This window comes from Phoenix dactylifera, chromosome 3, assembly GCF_051530095.1.
Source record: "Phoenix dactylifera cultivar Ajwa chromosome 3, Ajwa_hap1_PhDact_Kaust_v1.1, whole genome shotgun sequence".
Lineage (NCBI taxonomy): Eukaryota > Viridiplantae > Streptophyta > Magnoliopsida > Arecales > Arecaceae > Phoenix > Phoenix dactylifera.
In genome coordinates, this window is record NC_143192.1 from 54,501,140 (window position 1) to 54,526,049 (window position 24,910).

The 24,910-nt window shown below is 39.2% G+C and overlaps 1 protein-coding gene across 5 annotated transcripts; it reads left to right on the forward strand.

Annotated features, from left to right (window-relative positions):
* Window positions 1–5,058: 5,058 nt before the first annotated feature.
* Window positions 5,059–23,207, forward strand: LOC103716260 (uncharacterized). Of its 5 annotated transcripts, XM_008804190.5 has the most exons (16): window positions 5,059–5,219; window positions 6,391–6,806; window positions 6,888–7,010; window positions 7,339–7,480; window positions 8,728–9,026; window positions 18,394–18,452; window positions 18,630–18,724; window positions 18,830–18,932; window positions 19,030–19,124; window positions 19,208–19,270; window positions 20,287–20,362; window positions 20,455–20,563; window positions 20,791–20,903; window positions 21,324–21,382; window positions 22,307–22,415; window positions 22,534–23,207. In XM_008804190.5, exons 2-16 carry the CDS (start codon window positions 6,413–6,415, stop codon window positions 22,666–22,668), a joined length of 1,974 nt encoding a protein of 657 aa, XP_008802412.3. In that variant the 5' UTR covers window positions 5,059–5,219; window positions 6,391–6,412; the 3' UTR covers window positions 22,669–23,207. The 5 variants fall into 5 exon arrangements, 4 of the variants coding, with proteins under 4 accessions (XP_008802412.3, XP_008802411.4, XP_088575280.1 ...); XR_605491.6 differs by having other exon boundaries at window positions 6,391–7,010; window positions 20,459–20,563; XM_008804189.5 differs by having other exon boundaries at window positions 6,391–7,010.
* The last annotated feature ends 1,703 nt before the right edge of the window (window positions 23,208–24,910 follow it).

Genomic DNA, 24,910 nt, shown 5'->3' on the forward strand with positions numbered 1-24,910 from the left:
AATGTTTCTTGTGGCCAACTTGATGTTTCGTTTGTAAGTGTCCATATCAAGGTCTATCGGACCTGGGGCTAGTATCGGCCGTTAGTCGGTTTGGTATAGTATAGGTCCGTACCATACCATGTTGGAGCATACTGAAGTAGGGGGAGGGAGAGAGAGAAGGAGAAGGATGAAGAGAGGGAGAGGGAGAGGGAGAGGGAGAGGGGAGAGGGGAGAGAGGGAAAAGGAGAAGGGAGGCAAGGAGAGAGAGAGGGCTTCTAGAGCTTTGAGCAATCGATCGGGAGCTTTGAAAGCTCGGGATCCTGCGTCTGGGACTGAGAGATCGGGGACAAAGAGGGAGTGGGAGAGACTCACCTGGATCATCGTCGTTGATGGGGATCGAGGACTTTGAAATAGTATAGGACCGAGGGCTTCAAAGAGCTTTTCATAACCTGTTTTGACTGATTGAACCATGTTGGTAACTGACCGGTTTGGCCGGTTCGGCACACCTCGAATTGGCCGTCTTGGTTTACCTTGGTCTACATAATTATGAAGTTATGCTATAAATTTATACACTATAAATTTGCTCCATGATATGCATCCCCTTTAACTCAAGAATAGGCCAAATGCAAATGCAGTTATATGCGCAACGAACTTTTAACCATACATATAGATATGTACACAAGACCAAGACAAGTTCATACTTTTTAATATAAGTTCTCATTCTGCTTCCGTTTATCTGATACTTTTAAATTTTTTTATGAAGACCCGTAGTATTAAAACTTTCTGTAATTTTGCTGTTGTTTGGTTGGTTCTACGGCACAATAGGCCTCAAACAATTGTGTTGTCGCTACATTTATGTATAGGAGTAGGTCGTCTTCGACAGTCTATGGCTTCAATATTTGCAAGTCATTCGATCCTCTTTGGCATCTGATGTTTGAAGTTTATCAACCAGGTTTTAATTCATAAGTACCACTTTATGTTTTTTTTAGTAATTTTACAATATTATTTTTGGCAAATACATTTTTACTTATACTCGTTATTTATCTAGTAGAAAGGTTGAACAACTCTTCCTAGTACCCATTTCATGTGTCTTGGGATATCCATAAGATATTATTTGATATATTTAGGTTTACGAACTGTCCAGTGTTCTGTCCGTGCACTCTTTACAGTACACACACACACACATATATATTAGAAAATATGAATAACAATCTTTATTTTCTGAAACTCATGAAAATATTTTGTAGTGGCCGGTCAAAGGGTGACCTAAAAAATTTCTATATGTTTTGAGCTCCCAAACTGTAATCTGAACATGCAAGAACTTATTCTTTAATGATCATGGTCAAAATAACCAATAAGAGATTCCTGCGTAGTACATGAGAATAGTAATTCATAGAGTGCAGCTCACCAATTCCCAGCTTGATTGTTAAAGTCCTTTTCCATTTTCCCTTCTCATATACTTAAATCAGCGGATTTGATTGATATTTACATCATTGGATTTAGTTGTTGTGCTGATGGCTATTTTGTTGGCTCTGGGTGTTGCATAACATTTAAATTGCAAATAAAATATCACCAACAATTCCCAGGTTTGCTAATTTGTCCATCCAAACATGTTTTGTGGCCATTTTATTGTACCGATTGCATGCTGTGTGCTTGAATTTGAAAATTCTATCAGGAGGTGCTGTTAGCATGCATCTGTTTAACTTGTTCGTGGGACAGGGTATACCATTATTTCCAACTATCTGGAATTTTCCTATTTATGTGAGTAGTTACTGGATATGGTGCATCTGTTTCCCTATATCTTAATTATATTTTTATTTTTTTAATTATTCTGGACATGTGCCTTAACTATTTATAGGCATAAGATGCATTCCAGATCAGGGTCTTAGAACTACATGTTTCAGTTGGATGCTTCTGTTAGTTGAAGTATGACGCTGAGACTCTATGCTTCATTGTGGGATTATTTCCATTGTATAATCAAGATTTAGCACAACTATACCCAATTTCAACCCCAATTATGTGGTCTGTAAATTTTGGGACCGAGGTCTAGTTAATTTTCAAAGGTTTTAGCATTTTTGTATCTCTGATGCACCAAGCATCAAGAATAGATTAGTAAAAAAGAAGGGCAGGCACTCGTACCTCATGTAGTATACAGGTTCTGATCATTGGTGGTAGGTCGTGTTCATTTGCTTTAGAGGTTACCTAAAGTACGTCCTAAGAGCTGTTGGTTGTGCATCAGTTGTTCTGTTACGATTCTTCTGTCTATATTCTGTTTCTTTAGTCAATCCTTATGGTAATGACATGAAGTGGAAAATCACCATTACAGTTATGTATGCAGACTAGTCAAAGCAAGTGCTGTAAAATGGTAACCTTAGCAACTGGCGGTGGAGATAATGATGTGGGCATGCTTCAAGGAGTGGATATAGGGAATAACATCAATGGTTTTGATAATGCAGTCCACTAGCATAATTATCACTCTCTCCCCATGCTTTTGCACCCTAGTGTCGGTAGGGACCCAGAGAGCTGCCTTTGCTTTTGGCGTTCCATCATAGGGGGTTCGGTTCTTGGGTAAGCCTTTCCTTGGCTTCCCATAGATCATCCCAACACTTTTTTCCTTCATTCATTTTATCTCCCTGCTGGCATCATGGAAAATGCAATTTCTTTTTTTTGTTGCCGAAGGTGCCATCAGGATTATGTGATCCAGCCTGCCAATGGCTGAATCCCCATTGCCTGAATTCAAATCTGTATACTGTTGGACCATGAAATGTTTCTGGAAAACTTGAGAATATGATAATAGGAATTTTATACTCAATTTATGTTGGAAATCTCAATAATGCTTCCCTGAATGTAGGTAGCCTTGTTCTTCTATAGCTGGTTTGATTTACACACTTTTGTCATTTTCCTTTTGTAGATTGTGCTTTCCGAGGTTCTATTTCTTCAGTGCTTACCAGTGCAACAAGGATCTTTGTCAGTGGCACAATTGCATTCTTGAAATTTCAAGCCGTAACTATCTTCTGTCATTTAAGTTAACAAATTCACAAAATGCAGTTTCTATAAGAGCGTCAGCTTTGATATCAGTATTTTCTTATTTGAGGGATAAGCATTATGCAGCATATAATGATGATATGTGTTGCTGGACGGTGTCTTATGCACCTCACTTAGGTGTTTGCTTTGGGATATTCAAGAAGCCTTATGTTCTCTGAAAGTATGATGTTGCCATTCATTATCCACGTAAGATTGTTGCTCATCTGTGATGCCCAGTGCTTATGGCCATTTAATTGCTAACAAATTTCGTCAGGTTTTGAAATATTGTCAACAACTTAGTATGAGTATGTGGGGAGATAACGCTAGAGACCTAAGCCTACTAAAAGAGTAGTTTTCTTGTATGACAACTCATTGAAATTTGATGTCTTAAAAACTAAACTATACAACCTTGATATTTGATGAACTTGATTCCTTCTTGGTACATTAATGATCCAATAGATTGATGCTTTATATACTATTTTAAGCTGATTGCTAGTTTTCTTTGGCAGTTGAAGATTTTTTTTTTTTTTTTTGGTAAATAATAGGAGGGGAGGGGGAGGGACCAGCCCACCCGTGTAGCAACCCTCATTAAGCCCTCTTTCTACCAGGGAATGTTCGATAGAGGTCGCAGGTTTCGCATGCCTTCCCCGATCTGTGGGCTCACTGCCTCACGTGTGGGTACGTCACCCCAGCGCCACCTTGGTACAAGTGGAAGAAAAGCATAACCGCCAACAAGCCATCCGGGTGTGGGGCATCCGGTCCTCTAATTTAATTGACGCCTACGCATTTTGAATCCGGACAATTTGGGCGGAATTATCGTCCTCTTATCACTAGGCTACCATCTTGGTGGCGCAGTTGAAGATTTAGTACAATGTAATTTACTTATTTTCCTTTAGGAATGGAATCATAATGTGAGTTTGTTCTATCTAAACCAGTTCGTGATTTTCCTTTTCTGTAAATTATGATATCAATAGAGAGTTTTATGAATATTCTTCTTATAGGTTGTAATTATTAATTACCATGTTTTGATAAATTACAGGAGGTATGCACTCTAAACTCCAACATGGCTCAAGCTGAAATCAAGATATTGATGACTGTTTTTATGCTGAGAAAGGTTCTCCCAATATATAAACTGGAAATGAAGTTGGAGGCTTGATCAATTTTGTTTTTTATTAAGGTCTAGAATTAGATTTGTTATCATACACACATAAGGTAATGTAAAGTCAATCATTAGATAATGCAATATAGTCAATCATTGGATAATGTAATATAAGTCAATCATTGGATATAACCCAATGATTGACTCCCTTTTATGTATGGAAGGAGAAAAGAATGTTATCACAAACCATTACCCCCTCCTCTTTCTCAAATCTTGCCAGTTGCCAGCACAATCACCCGCCATGACCGCATTTTGTGATTGTCTACCCTACTTCCACTGCTGTTTTTTTTCACCCTTTCCTTATCGAGCCAACCTCCACCACCTCTGCTGCCCGTCTCTTATTGATGTCATCATCAGTCAATTACTACCACCTCTTTACTTTTTACTCTCACCTCCTTGTCTCCTCCCTCTGCAAAATCCATGTAGTCTCCACTCTTTTCACCTCCTATAAGTCCTCACTGCCACCGGCAGTCTTCGCCTATCAGTCCTCACAAGCTACTGTCAGGTCTTTATTAATCCTCATAAACAACCTCCTTAGCTTTGTAGGTTGTTGGCACCAACTCGGTTAATTTCAAATAGAGTTTGGCTGTTTGGGGAGTGTTACTAGTCCTAGGCATCACTTAAAACTAGTCTAAACAAGACAAAGCAAGCTAATGGATGGTTACAGTCGATAAACTTGAGGTTCATAAGGCTGTAGTTGAGATGAAAAGGAGAAAAATATGTTATTATTATTATATAGTATTTTGATTGATGTGCAACTAATAAATATAATTTCATTTAACTTTAATAATTAATAATTTCGGCCCAGGTCCCTACGGGCCGGGTGTATTCTCGTAGGCGCATCCCTTCTCCGCCTGAATTCTACTTGGGCTGGAGCGGTCGTCGCTATCGGCCCATTTGTACGGGCCCACAGTCCACTCCGGCAGCGTATGACTTCGGCATTTCAGAGGCATCCAGTTTCCATTGCCCGCTCTCTCGTTCCAGCCAAAGCCCCCGTCGATCTCAAGGACTAGGGTTTCCGAGGCTTCCAGTTTCTCAGCAGTGAAAGCGTCTCAAGGTCAGTCCTCGATGACTTCCGAATTCCCAAACCCTTCTTTTCTTGGAGATAGGTTTTCTTTTTCTTCTTTTTAATTTAATTTTCATCCCTCAGTTACCTTCTAAATTGTTCTAGATCGAAGGGGAGTGCCTTATTAGTCTATCGAGTGATTGTTTTTCAATGTAATATAATTACGATGTGAATTCGTGGTTTAGACTATACGAAGATAATTTATTTGTCCAAAATAATTTCTACATGTTATTATTATTATTTTTACACTGGAACATTTCGTTGGAGATCGTTTCTTGGAGCATTTGATCTAAATCGGAACGTTCCAGGGAGTTATAAATAGTCTTTGTGGGATGGTGCGCTAGGGATAATGCCAAAGCCTTCTAGGGTCTCTTGATCTGGTGTTGAATCAAGACCTCAATGCCACTTCGAAATGAGGGGGGCAGAAAGAAGATTGACTTGTTTTTATTTTTCGGTTGATGACTTAGTGAGATGCAAGGAAATACCCACGAAGGATGATTAGTAGTGCTTACAAGGTTGTGAAGTGGCTCAAGTCTTGGCATTCGACCTAGGAGCCATCTACTTATCGTTTAAGAATCATTATGCTTAATTGAGTAATCTCGTCTATGGATTCAGATAAATGTGGAAGTTTATTGTGAATTAGCAAAGTAATAACTCAGTACTAAACATATATTGCACGAGGCTAAAAATATGGTGGATAGGCTTAGATGCCTATTTTTTTAACAGGAGTAGCAGATCATGTGTTCTTGCTTTCAGTTATAAAAAATGTAAAACAATATATATATATATATAAAGAAAACTATGAAGTCTACTTCATATTTATTCCATCAAAGGTTCTAAGCTTAGACTTGGTAAATATGGTCTTGTTTATAGATGAAACATCTTTAAAGTTCAATTTGAGAACCGCATCATTTTTGTAGCAATGTTTCGCAATGATTGTATCTGATGGATTCTTCTCCAAGTGTTTTTCTTTGTTTTGAACCTTATTAGTTTACGGCGAAGTCTGCGAATCAATACTTCTTTAAAAACACATTAAATTTATTCACTGACCAAAAAACTGTGTCTGATGATGTTATTTTCACTTGTTGGTTTCTCCTGCTCTGCTGTTTTGAGATATTGAATGTAGTTTTTCGAGTACATCCTAAAGCCATAGCATCTCCAGTGTTTGCAGAGATCACAGTGTTATGATGGAGAACATGCAGTATGCTGAAGAACTTCTGAGGGAGTTTCTTATCTTCAGAGGTTTTACAAATACGCTACAAACTTTTGAAACAGAGCTGTCTACTGATATTGGTAGAAGCTTTCAAGTTGATAAAATCTTGGATTTAATCTTCTCAGTGTATATACCGAAATATCAAGCGGACAAATTAATTAGTCTTCTGAATTTCTTTAAGCAATGTTTCTCTTCATCTTCGGAGGTGCTACTTATTTCTACATTGTCAAAACTGGAAGTGTCAATTTTACGGTACTATATTGTTCATGCTTTACAATCTGGAAGACAAGACAAAGTAGTCGAATTCTTGGGGGCAAATGGCAATTATTTGCTGCAAAAGCGTGAAGATTGGATGCCATGGTTTGGTGGGTCACAGTATTCCTTTTCTTTTTCCCCCCTCTGTTTATCAAGCTCTCTATTATTATCCTTAAGATCATGCCTTGCAGCTATTCCGTATATTAAGAACCCAAACCTGGATCCTCAGTTCTATGTATACTTTTCAAAGGAATGGTTTGATGCCTTGCTTCTCTCCTTCCGGAACTTTTTAAGCGAGATCTTCAATGGTACTCATATCCTCAGATAAATATTTATCTATTATTATGAACATTTGTCCACTTGTGCTAGTAGAATAAATATTTCTGGCCTGATTGTTAGTGACTACTTATGGTGATGTGGAAGCAGTTCTTTATTGCTAGGAATATGCATATTCTGTTTTCTGATTAGTTGTTAATACAAAGCCAGAAATTCTTCACATTTGCCACGAGGCTGCTAATCTCAGAGTACTTACATTGCAGTACCGTTCATTTGAATACTTTCTTTCTTACTGTTCATTGTTTATCTGTCTTTGTTGAATACCTTCTTTCCAATCTTTTATAATCTTTTCCTTAATCATATTAAGCATCCCTGCTTTGTTAAAGATCAGCACAGAGAAGAATGCCGTCAAGCACCTTAAAAATGACATAAAGCAACTTAATCATAAGCTGTCACAACTCCAGGCACTGTTAGAGACCAAAGAGGCCGAGATATTCCGCTTGAGAAAGTAAGTATGTTATTTTTCGGATTTTTGTTTCTTACGATTTTCATACAAGGCTATGTGCTTGTTTGTTTGTGCAGTGCGATCGGCACAAGATCTTATGCAGGGTCATTTAACCTCTAAATTGTCCATCTCTGCAAATTTATGTGATTGATCTTATTTCACAGCGATTCAAGCATATGCGTTTTTTGGCCTGAACCTATTGCCTACTTATTTCACATGGAAAGTTATGCAAGTTTTTGGAGATCTCGTGTCACTATTTTCCTTATAGTTCAAACATTTTTTTGTTGATCATCTGCATCCAACTAAGGGGCAATTTGGTTGCCTGCACTTCTAGTCTGCAGAAGTAGTGCAGCTGCAACTAGAAATACTGCATTTTTATTTGCAAGTGTCTTTTTTTTGGCTAGCTTGCATATGAAAACTACAACTTTAATCCTGTTTTTGGTTATTTAATATGAAGAGGGTGTGATCACCTTGCAACTGACATGTTAAGATTATCTCTGCTGATATTATCTCTTATATCATATTATATTATTATAATAATATTATTATATGCTATATTAATTATAGTATACTATAATATAATATGTTATTAAAATATGGTAATATCAATTCATATAGTCATAATATTGTTTTGTTTTAATGATTAACTAATATGACCAATAACTATATTATATAATGATTATTGCCATATTTTTGTAACAATAATTATATTTATATATCTTCACATCACAAGTATATTATTATATTAAAAGATAATTGTATATAATATTATCATATTGCTTTATGATGTTATAATATTTATTATTTATAACATAAGAAATATTTTAATAGGAATTGTGATAATACCACACTAATTTTGTATTATTGCAATAATCATAGTAATATTATTATCATATAATTATTGGAAAGAGAGGGAGATGATGATAGCCCTATAAGGCTGCAACTAGAACCTACATCTTAGTTTGCAGCCATTTTTGGCTGCATCTCTTGTTGCAACAAAGGTCCCTTAGGATGCAACTTAGTTGCCTGCAATTGCACTCAGTTATAGGCAACCAAACAGCATCGATCCATCTGCAACTAGGTTGCAGCAACTGAGGCCCGGCTGCAGGCAACCAAAGAGCCTCTAAATGTCAATGTGCTATAACTACAACTAGCTTTACCTAGGTGTTCTACAAAGCACATATGGGCATTATTTATTTCTTGCCAACATCTTTCTGGTTAGAACAGTGTTGTTTTTTTTTTGCACTCAGCATGTCACCAGCAGCACAGGATTCTTCCATGCTTCAAGATACCAGCTCAATAAGCGATCTGTCTAGCGAGAATTCATCAAAGGATAATGGTGGAAATCCTCGAATAAAGGATTTCAGTGAGGCCAATGCCACTGTTCCTTCTCATCTAGGAGAAAGGATATTAGGACCAAATAATGTGGATTCTTCAGGTTCCTCCAGTGTTCCGCAGGAATCCAAGTGTGAACTTGGTTCATGTTCCCTAAGTCAACCTCCTTTTGGAAATGATGAAGCTAGGGATGATCTTCAGATATCACAGGCAGGTTGAACTTTATTCCTCATTGTTCTTATCATCACTGTGGATTCTTATAGCACTGTCTCTTTAGTTCTTTTTGGATTATTCAATGCTGATTTATCTTCATATTTTATTAGCTCTTTATGCATGACATTTGAATGGAATAATTATAAGACGAGACAGATGATGAATCGCTCTGTTTTAAATTTAAATTACTGTCATGTAGATATGAGGCATCTGAACAAAAAGTTGTTTATTTTTTGTACTGTAAGATATATCATGTGGATATTGTGCATGCTTCCTTTTCTTGCGTTGAAAGATAGAAACCATACGAAATGGAAATTTTATTTCTGGTACAACAGTATCTTCTTTTTTATGGTCAATGTATCTCAGGAGATTTTGTCACTTAAATATTCAATGCAGGAAATTTGATTGTGCAGGGGTCAATTTTCGGTGGAGTTGTTATGGTGGATTGCATAATCTTACTTACCGGTGTCAGTGGCAGGTGCAAGAGAAAGTTTACTGTGGGAACAGGGAAGCAAACTTGAGGTTGTAGACGTTTCCTAGGCGTGTGAAAGATGAAAGAAACACCATTTTTATTCTGAGTGATCATCTTAACAATCTCTTGAAGTGCCCACATATTTATCCTTTTCTTTAGAACTAGTTGTCCATACATGAGGTTGTAAATGAGCTGATGCAGACTAGCTGGGCCCAGCTTAGCTTGGCTTGAAAACAAGATGCGCACAGCTTGAGCTCTAGATGAGTTAGAAAAGGCCAAGCTTAGTAGATATTGAACTAGCTCGAGCTGGGCTTGATCAAGCTCAAAATACCCTAGGGTTCATGTGGTGCTGTTGAGCCCTAGTGAGAGGAAGAGAGCGCTGTTGTCTCATAGTCGAATAAAACACAGGAAGAAGGTGTCTGATCCACATTTGAGCCTCAACCTATAGAATAATATAAAGAGGGGTTATGTCATTGTCCAGACTTTTGGGGTGAGATCCTAGATGATTCAATTGAGGTGATGTTGGCAAATTGACAGCAGTGTGGCTGAGCCAACGCAATTGCAAGCCATAGGAGAGGAAGGCCAGAGGTGAGGTGTTGAGTCATCAGGGGTTGGGAGTTGGGAGAACGGGTACTTGGTCAAGAGTCGAGATGGTGTTGAGCTGGAGAGCCTATGACATAAGATTGGAAATGAGGCATTTTTGGGTCAGGTTTAGGTGAAGTGCCCTTGCTTGAGAGCTGAGAGATCAAGATAGATCGGAAATAATGTGGGATTCAGGGAAATGGGAGTGGGAGGGGCTTAGGGAACATGAAACCATCTCCCTTTTTCCAGCCATTAGATCTTAATCTAATGGCTCTTACAAGCAAAAGGAATGTGCTATGCACAAGAATGGGAAAAAGAGGGGGAAATAGTCGAAATGGAGAGAGAGGGCTAGACTCACAGTTTCCAAGCCTGTGTTTGGACTTTGTGTGTGAGATCTGATTGAGAGAAGCCTTTACTATATTTTATAAATGTTGTACATTTTGGATATAGCACGCCCCTTCTTATTTTCACCATTTGAGATCGACACTTTAACGCCTGAAATTCTGTAACAAGTAGTAGGAGCATAATCGATTTTCTGGTGAAATACATTTCTGTAGAACCTATTTTTTTTAAAAAAATATTTTAAAATTGAGAACTGAACTCTCTCTCTTCTTGCCTTAGCAATATTGGATGTTGTTAATCTGAATCACAAACTACTGGGACTAATTGCTTGGAACATGTTTATCAACTTCTGTTATGAATTAAAAAAAAATAATATGTTGAAAAATAATCGAACAAATTGTATACTTTAACATGTCATCTGTGTATCTTGTTTTGGGTTGCTACATCTTTCTTTCCCGATGCATGCCAAGCGGTGGCACAGTATGGCATGTTATTCACATAATATTGTCCCTTGATTGGCAGAGTGCCAACTCAAGCCTGATGCATGATCCATTAATCCTTGATATAAAGAAAATTGTATATGTAGAAATGATACACCATTTATTTCTGTCTTTCATAGATATCCTCTTCTTTGACCTTGTTATGTTTACGCTAGTTCAATGGTCAAAAATCACAACTAGGAAAGGTAGTAGTGTTCTCATGCAGTATTTTCAATACAATATTGAGCTTTAATGGGTAGCATTTGGTTCCTTTGTCAATATTTTATGCTACATATGACTGTTTCTGGAAGTCAAAATTGAGAATCTTGTTTTTTAATCAACTTCTTAATTTTCAAACAAGCCTTTCTGAAGTTTCTATAGCTAGTGAATCTTAGACCAATATAAATTGGTTATCGAATGAACTGATTGGTGCATAATTTAGTTGGGTTAAGCATAAAACCTGTCTATACCCTTTGTCTAGTTTGAGAGACCATACATTTGAAACCCTTGAGATTGTCTTTTTTTTCCCTTTTTTTTTAATTTTTTTAATAATATAGCACATCTTAAAGTTCTTAATTGTCCATTGCAAGTGTTGTGGTGTCGAGGTACCTTGGTAGTGATTGGCTAGGTACTCTTATGCAGTTATACTAAGGACATGCACACTCCACTTTTTTTTTGCTGAACCGGATGATTCATACAGATCTAGTATGAATGCATCTAACAAAATCAAAAAACAGCAAACACGAAGTGCCATAGGCAACTTCCTCTCCCCACTTTATATGGTGCACCCAGAGTGATCGGCTACATACGAGGCCACGCAGTCCGCGACCCCATTAGCCTCTCTAAAGACATCCTTGGCCTGGAACTCCACACCATTGACTATATCCCATATGTCGCGTAACAAGGGATGGCACCCATGTACACTGCCAGTGCTCCCCATAATCCAGCTAATCACTGTAGCCGAGTCCCCCTCAAGGAGGATTGCTCTAACCACCAGGATGCGTCGTGCATGGCCCAGCCCAAACCAGGCTGCCCTCAGCTCAGCCTCTAGGATCAAGACCTCGAAAATCTGGCGCCCACCAGCTGCAACTGCTCTAGAGTCTGGGCTCTTGATGACGAAGGCCGCACCTCTCCTCCTACTGCTCTCCAACACACATTCGTCGAAATTAACCTTGAGAAACTCGGGAGTGGGGGCTCTCAGGTGATAAACACCCTTCGAGGCACTGCAGCAGCAGAAAAAGAGCCCCAGGTGCCCCGAGCTATCAAGGGTCTATCCGATCGAACAACTTGGACAATCTCAGATGCTTGAACCAGTGTCCACTCCACGATGAAACGGGGGGAGGACATCTCTTACCAAAGGTTTAGGCATTCTTGGCCAACCAGATTTGATAAACAATATAGGTAACCTTAACGGCTGCCTGCCGAGAATGAGGGGCAAAAGCCCATTGCCTAAGAGCCAACAAGAAGGAATTAGACCCGCTTCGCACATCTGGCGAGAGTTGAGCCTCCAGACCCTCCTGGCACGCTCACACTGGAATAGAGCATGATCCACTATCTCATCAACCTAGCAATCAGGGCATTGGGCCTGGATGCCCAGCCCCGCCCGAACAACACCGATCTCGTCGGCAACCGGCCCCACGCCATCTTTTAGAGGAACAGGGCCACCCTCGGTTGGAGATCAAACCTCCAAACCTAGGGACAGTCCACCCCTCGACGCTTCTCCCCTTGAAGAGCATGGTAAAGGTCGTCCACTCTAGCTCTATAACTGGATGACATGCCCCAAACTATCACATCAGGACTAGTCCTTCCTGGCACGGGAATTGACCGTACCCTCTCCGCGAGGTGATCCCCATATAGCAGGCTGACGTGGTGAGTATCCCACCCCGCCCCCTCTGGCCGGAGGTCGCACACCCGAACTTCACCCACGACCTCGGCATTAACCATGGTCGGCCAGAGTTCCACTGGGATTGAATCCACCCATGAGTCCTCCAACACGTCCGCGCTACGCCCATCACCGATCAACCACCTGAAGTTAGCCAAGACACGGGGCACATACCTACAAATCTCTCGCTAAATGAAGAAGCATCTCTGACTGCTCCGAGTAGCCCTACCCTTCTTTGTCGGGCCATACCGGGCCGTCATCATCTGACTTCGGAAGCATTGCTGCTCCAGGACTCCATACAGGGCTCGATCCCGGGCTAACCGCGCTGAAGGCCCGCTCCACGCCCCCGAGCCGGCCCACCACGACCAGGTCCAACCCACCCACCACGGGCTTAGACTTTGGGCTTTTGGGCATGTTAAAGGATGGGCCCAACCCCAAGTCAAGCATTTAATCTTTGGGCCGGCTCGAACCCCGGCCGGCCCGACATCGCCCGCATCACCCACTGAGTCGACCAGGGCAGCCAACAGGTCGAAACTCGACTCGGCCCGGTGCCGTCCCAGCATTGAGATCAAACCCGATCCCGAACTACCTCCCTTGCCAGCCGACTGGACCCTTGGGGGTGATCGCCAACGCACCACCTTCGTCCGTTTCTGCCAGTCGTTGGAGTTCGGGGGCAAATCAGGCGAAATCAGTTAGGTGGGAGGGGGCTGAGGTGCGGAGGACGACGACTCGGGTGACTCGATCTTCCTCGGCCGCGGTGGCCCTGTCGCAGCAGGCGGCGGCCGAAGCCTCATGGCCGCCAGCCAAGGGCCAAACATCGGCCGCCGGCACTCCTCCCCAGAGCTCGAGTCCAGATCCCTAGGCGCACCATCCACCTCCCCTCTAACTAGCCTGAAGTCCCCTGCTGGAACCTCCCTTCCCCGCCTGCATCGACGTTGGAAACCTGCAGCAAGCTTCTAGATGCTCGATCCGCCCGCAGCCGAAGTAGAACTCTGGCACCTCCTCGTAGACGAAGGGCTTCCAGCACGCTCTCGTCTGGCCTCTGATCTGGACGCCGGGCAGCAACGGTGCGGTGGCGTCGATGGCCACCTTTGCCTGGGCAAAACCCATTACCCTCTGTTGCTCGGTGAATCCGTCGACGGCAAGAGGCCGACCCGCGTTCGCTGCAATCCGTAAAAGGGTTTTCCTGGACTAGTACTCCACCGGCAACCGTGGGAGCCTGATCCATACCGCCGCTGTCTTCACGGCGTCGATGCCCGGCACGAAGTCCGGCCTCCATGGCTCTATTGCCAATTGCTGGCCCACCACCACCCACAGGCCGCCGGCAAGAGCACGGTCGCAATCGGCGGTGGTACAGAACCGGAGGGCGATGTCATTAGCCAAAGGCACCGCCACCACCGCCTCCAACTTACCCCGGGCGGCGACGTCCCGGACGATCCAATCTATCGGCATGTGGCGGCCAAGGCTGCGCACTGCCATAGCACGATCCTCCCATTCCCGCCGCGAAGCCTTGATGGGTGCCTCAGGCAAATCGAGCACCACAGTGAAACATTGCCAAAGATGCTCCACCTCCGCCGGCGAGATTGTGTGCATCACCCAGCCCCCGGCCTTCGCCCTGCTGCCCGACTCCACCCCTCGTGCTGGTCGACCCCTGTTTCCGCCACCAGGGCCACTCCCCTTCATCTTCCTGTCTTCCACCTTCTCCATTGCCACCGAGCACAAGCCCAGGACGACCACCTCAGAGCAAACAAGCAGTAAGAGAGATAGCGAACGTACTTGGTCGCAACGCAGACTGCCTGTCTTCTACTCCGACGTCGGTCGCTCCAATGCCAGTCGAGCATTGTAGGCTCTCCCACCCCTCCGATCGACTAGCTGTTAGGAGCTATTACAAGCGCCTCAGATTGAAGGACCACCTCAGAGCAAAAGCAAAAGAACTTGGCTGTAGCCCAGGCCACCGGAGCTTCTTCTCCAATGCTGGAAGCGCACTGTAGAACCTCCCACCACCTCCGATCAACTAGCCGTTACGAACTGTACGAGCGCCTCAGAGCGAAAGACCGCCTCCGAGCGAAAGTTCTAGAGTTTTTGATACTACTTTGGTAGAAGGAAATCTCAAGGAATAGGCCTCCATTTTTTAAGTTTGTACTTTCTTTTGTGAGCGAAATAAACTTATTTTAGTTAAACTAGCAGTGAAATTAACATGATTTAAGATTTGTTTTCAATTTGCTCATTGCTTCTCCTATCTCTCCAACCCAATACCTCCCTCATCTCTCGATGCTAGGGCAAATAATTAGCCCTTTACCAGTTATCATCTACCCATTTGTTTGTGCACCATATGTAGACCAAAGGTTCTCGTGGAGCCCAACAGACCTCTAGGAGGCTATCAGCAATTATTTTTAGTCCGGAGCCCCTAACTTTTTTTTATAATTTAAATTTTTCATGCCTTCGGTGTTGCATGGACACTAATATAAGTGTTGGATTCGGATGTATATCCAAAAATCTTACTTGGTAGAGAAAAAAACTAAAATATGGGGATTGGTAAGATGAAATTTAATTAAATTAAACCATATATTTTTTGTATCTTTAAATATTGTCTAAATATTAAAAATATATTAACAATATATTGTTTGTTAAGGTATTCCAGTATATATGTTTCTCATTCAAACTTCCTAATTAACTTAATGATATAAAAAAATATTTTGTGAAGTTATTTTAGTACCTATATCCTTGACCAATCTCTAAAAATAACAAATACTCCTAATGTTAAAATGGGGGGCCAAACTCATTGTTGGGAGGGTTTAGCTCTCTGCCAATCTTTAAAGGTGGCATCCTAAGAAACTTTACAAGTATCTAATTGTTAGATACTTGTATCTGACATGGAAGTTTGGAGTTGGATGCGAGTGTCCATGTAACATAGCTTATGTTTCGTATTAGTTTTTCTCCTCACGTTACTCTTCCTTTTTCCCTTCTTATTTGGATGATCTTTTTTCTTCCTATTTTCTCTTTTCTTTTCCCCTTCATCCATACTTTTGTCCTTTTCTACTTTTCTTTATTTTCTCCTAGTCAAAGCTTTTTTTCTTTTCAAATACAAATGCAGTATTTTTTATGACTTACGAGATTTACTTTTATTAAACTTGTCATAGTTTTTACTTGTGAGATTTAGCTTATAATAATGTAATTTGTTATCCTGTTTTTGACTTGGCTGGCTGACATGTGATGAATTCATGCTATTGTTTTGGTTATTCTTAATGTATTTTGCTATAATGGTGAATCTGATTTTTTTTATATGTATGATTTAAAGAAAAATGGGGGCGATTATGTTATAGTTGGTTTTTTATATAGGGATGGCAGCAGGTTGGGTAGTCCATTGCTCATACCTATCCTATTCTCGTCTTGGGGTGGGGTGGGTAGAGTTAGATGGGGCAGGTTGGACGGATCGTGTCAGGTAAAGCTGCAATTTTTTTTGCATACAAATCAACAAATAAAAAAGAATATAAAAATAAATCTTAGTACTTGACATAACACTAAACAAAATAAAAGTCGAAGAGATAACAAACCAAATTTTCAATAATAATAGAAACATAACAAAGGCTTAAACTAAGAAAAGCGATCAATTAAAAAAACGAACAACGAATTATCATGGCATATAACCTTTCATGTGTTTAATCTTTCTCACCTATGGGGTGACTAGAACAAAGGAGGCGATTTATAAAGAGTTATATATATCCAGGTCAAGTTCGGGACGAGTTTTACCGTTACCCACATCCTCCTCGGTTTCGTTGTGGGTCGGGTAAAACCTGCCCCATTAGGGTTGGGTAAAACCCGAGGGGGCGGAGTAAGGTTCCACCCCTACTATGTTTTGTTTGCCCTTTTAGAAAATGAACTAGCTAAGCCACTAGGCAATTTGCTTGGGCACCTAGGTGGTGCCCAGGTTGTTAGGTTCCTCTGACTAGGGAACACCCATCCACCTTGACAATACATAGAGGAAGGATATCTACTTCTTTTTAGTCCAAATCAATTATTGGGCATCGAAATTAAAGATCCACTTTGTTAATCAGATCTATACTACTAGAAATGTTTACAAACCAAAAATCACATGTTTGGTTGTTTTAAATTGCATTACATGGACAAAAATGGACGGTTTTCATTTTACTAATATGCTAAGATACACGATAAAGCATCTAAGTTGAGAATCTACCTTATTGATCATGATCTATACATGTTTAAACATCTATAGATTGAAAAATTAATAGATTTTAATGTTTAGTTCATAGTGAAACATGGTCTTTATATCATTTTAACCATACATCTTGCACCCACTTGATGCATGGGTTAGAGATCACCAAAATATATGATTTGTAGTTTTTGGTATTTTTAGCAGTTTAGATCATGGTCAACTGTGTGGATCTTTGATTTGGGTGCCCTATTGTTAGTTTTGGACTTGAAAGAGTAGATAATCTCTCCTCTTAAAAGTAGCACAATCCATCTCTCTCTCTCTATACACACACATATACATATGACGTTGCATGCTTGGGTGGATTGGGTAATTGGTCCACTCACCTTCAAAGTGAATGATAGGTCATCCAATTTTAAGGTCTAAACCATTGAACATGATCTACATTATAAAAAGGGCTTAGAAATCAAAATGTTTATGTTTGGTGGTCTTTGACCTAATCATGGAGGTGTCAAAATAGACGGATTAAATAACATGATACTATGCTTTACTATGATCTAATCATCAAAGCCTGGTGAATTTAAATCTATTCCATGTTTTAAGATGTGTACATCATGATCCATGAAGTGGATTTTCAAGTTATATGCCCTATCATATATTTTATTGCATGAGCGCCCTTAATACCGTTCCCTTTTGTACCAATATGATGTATAGGTTAGAGACCACCAAAATATATGAACTTTGGTTTCTATGCATTTTGGATCATGTTCAGTATTTTGGATTTTGAATTTGGATAGGCCATCATTGATTTTGAAGGTGTGTGGACTGAATTTCCCAATCCACCTGAGCACTCAATAGTTATACACACACATGAATAGGAACATTTTTACATTTAATATGGAACCTCTCAGTCATAACAGCATGCTCTTCTTAACCTTCTAATAGTATATACTTGGAAGAAGAAAATCTGATGCATGCTTTGATCTAATGTTATGATAAATATTAAGAATCTGACATGACTGAAAAGTGCTGTTACAGTCCTCTGATTTTAGAATAGTTGGTCTATTCTGATTAACATGAGAATTTTGGCTTCTCTTTAACCATCACAATTTTAATGCTTTGGATTCTCTCCATTATGTATTATTTGCTTTTGATCTTCTTCTCTCTTTCTTCTTTTGCTATTTTCTCCAATATTTTTGTGTGCTTGCAGTCTTAATTTCTATAACCACTGTGCACCCCAAAATACTTTCTTGTTTTGTGATTGTTCATATGATTTCAATGGGTCTATGCAAAACATTCATAGTTTATCCATTTTAAAAGTCTGAATTGGCGAGTGCTTGCAATATATATTTTATGAAGCAGAAGCTATTCTTAGTAATATGTTCTTTCAAGCGAAGGCAGTGTTCAATTATTTATCTGTATGTTGCAAATATGCTGCAGCAAGCAGACGAGACATGCTGAGAGAAGAAGAGTTCCCTGAAATTAAAGTGGATTTTCAGGTGAGTTATTAATTCAGACATTCTGGTATCATTTTTTATGCAACTCTTGTTAATCTTATGAGTATGGTTTTTATTATCTGTGTCATGGTACAAGTTTATTATATATATCTGCGAGTTTTTTATTTTGAATTCTTTTACTAATTATAGAAGTGGGATAATAAATTCTTTTTTTCACAGGAAACATTCTTAGGGCACACTAGTCCAATTTCCAGGTGTAGATTTTCTGCTTCTGGAATCAATGTTGCAAGTGCTTCTATGGATGGGACTGTCAGGTTAATATGCACTAGATAAGGCTTGTATACTAGAGTCAGATGGATTACTGATTCCTGCCTTTTCAGTTATGTGTTCTTATTCAGTCTTCTGAAAACCTGTTGAAGGATCTGGACATATGACTCATCAACCCCAACATCCAGAAATGCTACTATATATTGTGGGGCCGAAATTATGTCACTTGATTGGGAATGCAGATCTGACCGTTTGGTAGGTCAAGTGTAGATTGTTAACATGATTCATTCAAACATTTGTGAATTCATTTTTTGGATAATATTCAGCAAAAATTCATTTGTTTGGCTGATAGCTGCTCATAGGCACAGCTGATGGTGGCATCAAAGCTTGGAATGTTGATGCAAAAAGAGTTGTCTGTGATCTCAGCACTACAACAGAGTTTCCAAGGTTACATCAAATATTTTTCTTTAGGATGTGAACTGGTGAAGTAATTTACTTATGAGATATTTGTCACTTTTTATTGGCTGCAGTGTCTTGGATTTAAAGTGCAGTCCTGTGGAGCCAATTTTTGTTTCTGCAGCTGCATCAAGACGGTAATTAATCAGCAACCTTGTTTCCATTGGGAATTTGCTTTATCTATTTCATCCTTAGACTCTGACCAAGAATTATTTGAGGAACTGTCAAATGTCTTTTGATGTTCAGTAAATTGTTGAGTAGAACATACTGGCAAATGATAGACTATTTCGCCCTTATTTCTCACAGTTTTTCCAAGCTGTAACATTTGGATATGTCTTGTATACATGGGCAAATCACATGGAACTGGTGTATGTGGAATGTTATCCAAGATAATTAAAAACTGTTGTAAACCGAGACTCCAGTTATTTTGATTACCCGAGTTTTTTTTTTTGTCTACCAACATTGGAACGTACGCTTATGCATGTGTCTGTATGTGTGAATTTATCTGTATATGCACCCATAGGAGAGATAGGAGGTTTGTTTTGGGGAGGAATAGTGAAGCATAGTTCCTCTGGAGTTATGAAATCTGGAGTTGTGCAAACATTTTTGTACAGATACATGCATTGTGTATGTGCGTAGAGAGAGAGAGAGAGATGCTTTAAGTTCTAGAGCATGATTGCCAGTAATCAAAATGCATGGTGGGACATACAAGTTGATGATCAGGACCATTCTCCATGACCCACAATTCTGAAGTTCCTGTAAATGAAATACTATAAAATGGACTCGTAACATATACGTCACTTGATCACTACTTGAACAGATTTTTTATGATACAACAAAGCTGTATCTTAATGGTAATTGTGAACCACCAAGCTATAACATACACACATTCATATAGGGATTTGCTCAAACATTTTTGTACAGACACATGGATTGTGTGGGTCTGTAGAGAGAGGGTGTGATTGACTTAGTTATGTTGAATAATCAAAATGCAATGTGGGACATACAAATTGATGATCAGGACACTTCGTCATGATCCACACGTCTAAAATTCCTGTAAATATCATTGTTAATGTTTAATATTGTATTTTTGCTGTCTAGATTCCCTTTTGTTGCAACTAACTGCTTACATGTCTTTATTTAATGGTTATAGGCATGGCTCTAATAAACTTGACAAAGTGGGATTCGCTTCTTTGACTGTATGGAATATGAAAACATGGAAGGCCATGGTGTGTTGCTTTAAGAACTTTGTAAAAGCTATGCTCAGTGTGGTCTAACTAGAAGCATTTTAATTAATTGAATTATTTTTTCTCTTATGAAGACAGTCCTTCCTCTTGGTGAAGATCCACCAGCAATCACTTCACTCTGCTTCAATCATAATGGAAAAATTTTAGCAGCCTCTGCAATTGATGGAATGATTCACATGTTCGGTATCCTCAATTGTGCGTCATATTCACCTAGGTTGCATTTTAGAAAATGAATGGGGCTGTTTTCAGGAGTTTTCTTTATTTATGGTCCCTCTATGCTGCTTCTCGTTTTATGCACATGTAGAGTCCGTTGTTGTTGCAGCTTGTTTTTCGAAATTTTTAATGATGTTTTTGTTTCACACGTGAACCTTGATATGCATCTCCATTTAGAGAACCTTAACTAGCCAAAGACATGTCTGCTGGCCTACAAATCACAGGATGGCCTGCCCATGATTCAGCTGTGAGCTCAGTGCTATTTGGACCTGATGAGACGAGCATCTTCAGTTTAGGCTGTGATGGAAAGGCAAGAACCATTTCTATCTTTATTTCTAAAATACGAACTTCATATTGGACTATTTGCTGAAGCATCTGCTTTCATGGCTTGTTTTGACTCTATGCTTTGGACTGTACACTATTTTGACACCTTTAACTGCCAAAAATCTTTTGACATGTTTTGCATAACATTTATTGGCAACTTGTTCACCCCATCCTTTGCAAAACATGAGCTGATAAGCATACAGTGTGCTAAAGAATGGTCTTGAAGCCTCAAGGAATACATGGATCCAATGATTATTCTATTCTGAATCCTTGTGTGTCTAGTGCTGATAACCATTGTTGATAATTTGCATTTCCATGGTTTTAAGCAAATTTTACTTGCCATTCATGTTTCCTTAATATTTCACAATAATATTATAAACATTATAAGCTAGTGCATGTTTTGCAGATATTTGAATGGAGCTTGCAGAATCAAGGTCAGGTTCTTTGGTCGAGAGACTGCAGTAGGTACAGATGCCTCCGATGCAACGCCCTTTTTCTTTTCCTACAGCACGTGTATAATTCCTCACTGATTAATAACATTCCACACTTCATAGTAAGCTGCCAAAGCTGTTGCCACTGTCACTACATGTGGCAATTGATGTGAACCATCTGCCCTACTATCCTGCCCCCTTCCCCTTCCTTTTCTTTCTGATAGATCATGCACTTGATATCATTTCATCTCATGTATGTCATGTTAACTGCAAAGAAAAAATTAGACATTGAAAGATATTTTAAAGCCAGAGAGTTGCTAGCACCTGTGTTGGATCAAGTTGGAGCTGCTCATATAGGGAAGCTTTTGCTTATCTATTGTATTAGCTGCTGTTGAATTCTGTTGAATTTCCCTTATTTTTTTTTTTTAATTACCTTAATGGAGAATAGTTAGGCACTTCTGTGCCTAATCTCTTTAAAAAAAACTTGGCTGCTCGACTCCTTTCTCCATTTTGAACAGGGTTGACCCCTGATGTGAAATGCACGATGCTGTGATGAGATAGTCTGGCTGAGTCAACTTGGAATTTGGGTGATTTTTTAAATTGGATGGCTTGACTTTGTTTTGCAATGCATCTGTATACGACCTTCCACTTTTAAACCTGAGTCAACTTGGAATGTGGATCATTCTATCAGGTCTTCAAGTTGATTTGACCTGATGAAGTAATAAGTTCTGGTCATCTGAATATTTGAGCTAGAAGCCTTGCTTCTGGGTTTATGGTGAATTGCATTCTATAAAAGTTAATATTATTTACTATTTTAACAAACTCAACAAGAGTAAGATAAAAGATAGATGATAGAATACTTATGTAAGTAGTCATCCTTGACATATGGTTTTAGCAATGTGTTCACAAAAGATTGCGTAAATGCTTCCATTAATTAAACTGTTCTTTGTATAAATAGGTTTTGCTATCCAGAGAGCTTGAAAATATGTAGGCATGAGATAGCTCTGGATGCTAATGGCAGGAGGTTGTTGGTGACATCTGGTTCAGTTAGATCCCCCATATACCAGGTGAGCATCTTCTCTTCAAAATATCTTTTTTCCCCATCTCCCCCTCTCTTTTTTTCCCTGTAAGTTTTGTTCCTGTTACGCTGCCGTAGTTACTGATAGCATTAACATTTTTGTTTAGGTGCAAGGCCATATGAGTGGGCTACGGACACTTCCCCATACTGCTGCTATAACAAGTGTGGATTGGCACCCAACACTTCCCATCTTTATCACTGGGTCTGCTGACCACTCGGTTCGAGTCACATCCATTCTTTGATGGCCTTTTAGCCCTCAGACTGCCTCTGGATTTGGAGTGGGCTTAAGATACATAGGAATGTCAATTTTCTCATGAAATAGAAGAAGGCTTCCTGGTTAGGATGGTATTTGACCGTCACCATCTTGTTTATACTACTGGTTAGGAGTGGCACTCATCTTGTCATGGCTCATAACATCCAATTCAACTGTGCTACAAAATGTCGGCGATAAAAGATTGGCCATCGAAATCATGTTGCTGCATCGCTAGCTCCATTGCTTATTCGTTCGCATTTGTGTTTCTTGTATGTTAATAGTTTTCTAGGGGAAGAATTAGTTATATTGTTTTCAGCATCCATGGATTGGTGTGTATCCATGGAATACTCTTGCAAGTGGTAGATGCTCTGCTAAATTTCTCTTAATTTTTCTGATTTTACATTTCGCGGTTGTTGTGTATGGTTGGATAGAAATCAGTAATTTGTAACTGATTTGTTGAATCACAGGTTGGATGAGTGTAACAGGTAGTTTATGTTCTTCAGCATTTTATCTCAAGGCATTTGCTCCGATGACACCAGAAGTGGAGACAGTTCCATTATCCAATATCTGCACTCTGTTGGATCTATCATAACAATCAGTAGCATCTGTCGGTGGTCTTGAGATCAATCTCATTCTTCTCTGGAATATACTTCCATTCCCTATTCTGCTAGCTAAATATCCTCCCTGCGAAAACAAATTAAAAGGGAAGGGAAAGAAAAACAAGTTGGTGGGCATGTTAAATGAAAGTGGGGATCGAGTTTGCTCAACCTTTTCTCGAAAGAAAGTGGTTGGGCATGTTAAAAATGAGAAGGCATGACAACGCCAATGAATGTTGGAAATAGTGGCATGCTCGGGGGTTTGAGGCGTTTGCTCGGATTTAGGTGCTTTGAATAAACTAGGGCTTCATTTAGTAGAGATTTTGGTAGGCCAGAAAGTACGTTCTGATCCTCTCAAAATACTTTTGGATGGAATATGAATGTTTGGTAAAAAAATCGGAAAGCTGTTTTAGCTTCTTGGGAGAAGCTCCAAAATGGAGCTTTTTTGAAAAAACACTTTTAGCATGCGTTGGAAAGCTGTTTTGATTTATATTTTTTTCTTTTGGACCAAAATATCGATAATAAAATATTATAATTATAAAAAATATACTTTTATATTATAGAAATCTGTAGGAGTCCCAATAAAGAAAATAAGGAATCCTAATCTTTCTTTGTAACAGCGTGGTTGGTATACCGCAATTTTAATCATGGATTGTGATGCCTTTATGATTGTGTGCCTCTATATATTTTCCAAAAAATAGTTCCTAAAAATATTATATTAATAAAATATTAATATATAATGATAATAATTATAATATTTTATATGTTTATTATTGTATTATACTATAAATATTATATTATATTATATAATAATACATCGATATGTTATATAATATCAAATTATATTATATTATTATGCTATATTATATAATATTATATTACTATATTATAATAATATTATATTATATTACAATAATATTATATTATATCATATATTTATGTATTAATATATATTATATTTTATTATGCTCTATTGTATAATACTATGCAATATCCTTTATGATCATTTTGTTATACCAAAAGTACTTTCTCATTTTGTTTACCAAACATACTATAACACTTTAGAAATATAGTTAATAAATAGTAAATAGCTTTTTATAAAAGTCCTATTTTAAAAAACTCTACTTCAAAAAGTTCTACTTTCGAAAGCTCGGCTCAATAAAGGCTATGAAAGCATAGCATTTTAAAGAATAATTGTGGGATGTGCTTAACCAGATGATCAAAGTTCTCCTGCCTTCATCAGTTCATTCAAGGATGAAGATTGTAGTAATTCCTATAACCTTGATTGAGTGGTTCTTATATAACTGCGGTCCATCTTTGAGCCTGTGCCTATTCCTGCATAACCTAGGAAAGGGGGTAATTAATGTTCATCAAAGTAATCTATTTATATACTAGTTCTTGCATATTGTCGCTATGCTTTACAGGACCCCAGCATCCATCATCCTTCACAAGAACCTCTGTTTTCTTTTCTCTTTTAGTAGGGAGAGGAACATAAGAAGTGGAAAATGAAAGAAACTATACCATCGTGGCTACAAGCGCCACCTACGTCCAACAATCTTTAAGCTGGTCTCCTGCGCTGTTGTTATAGATTATTCTCTTGAAGTCATGTCAAGGGTTGGATGTCAGATCCTTCTG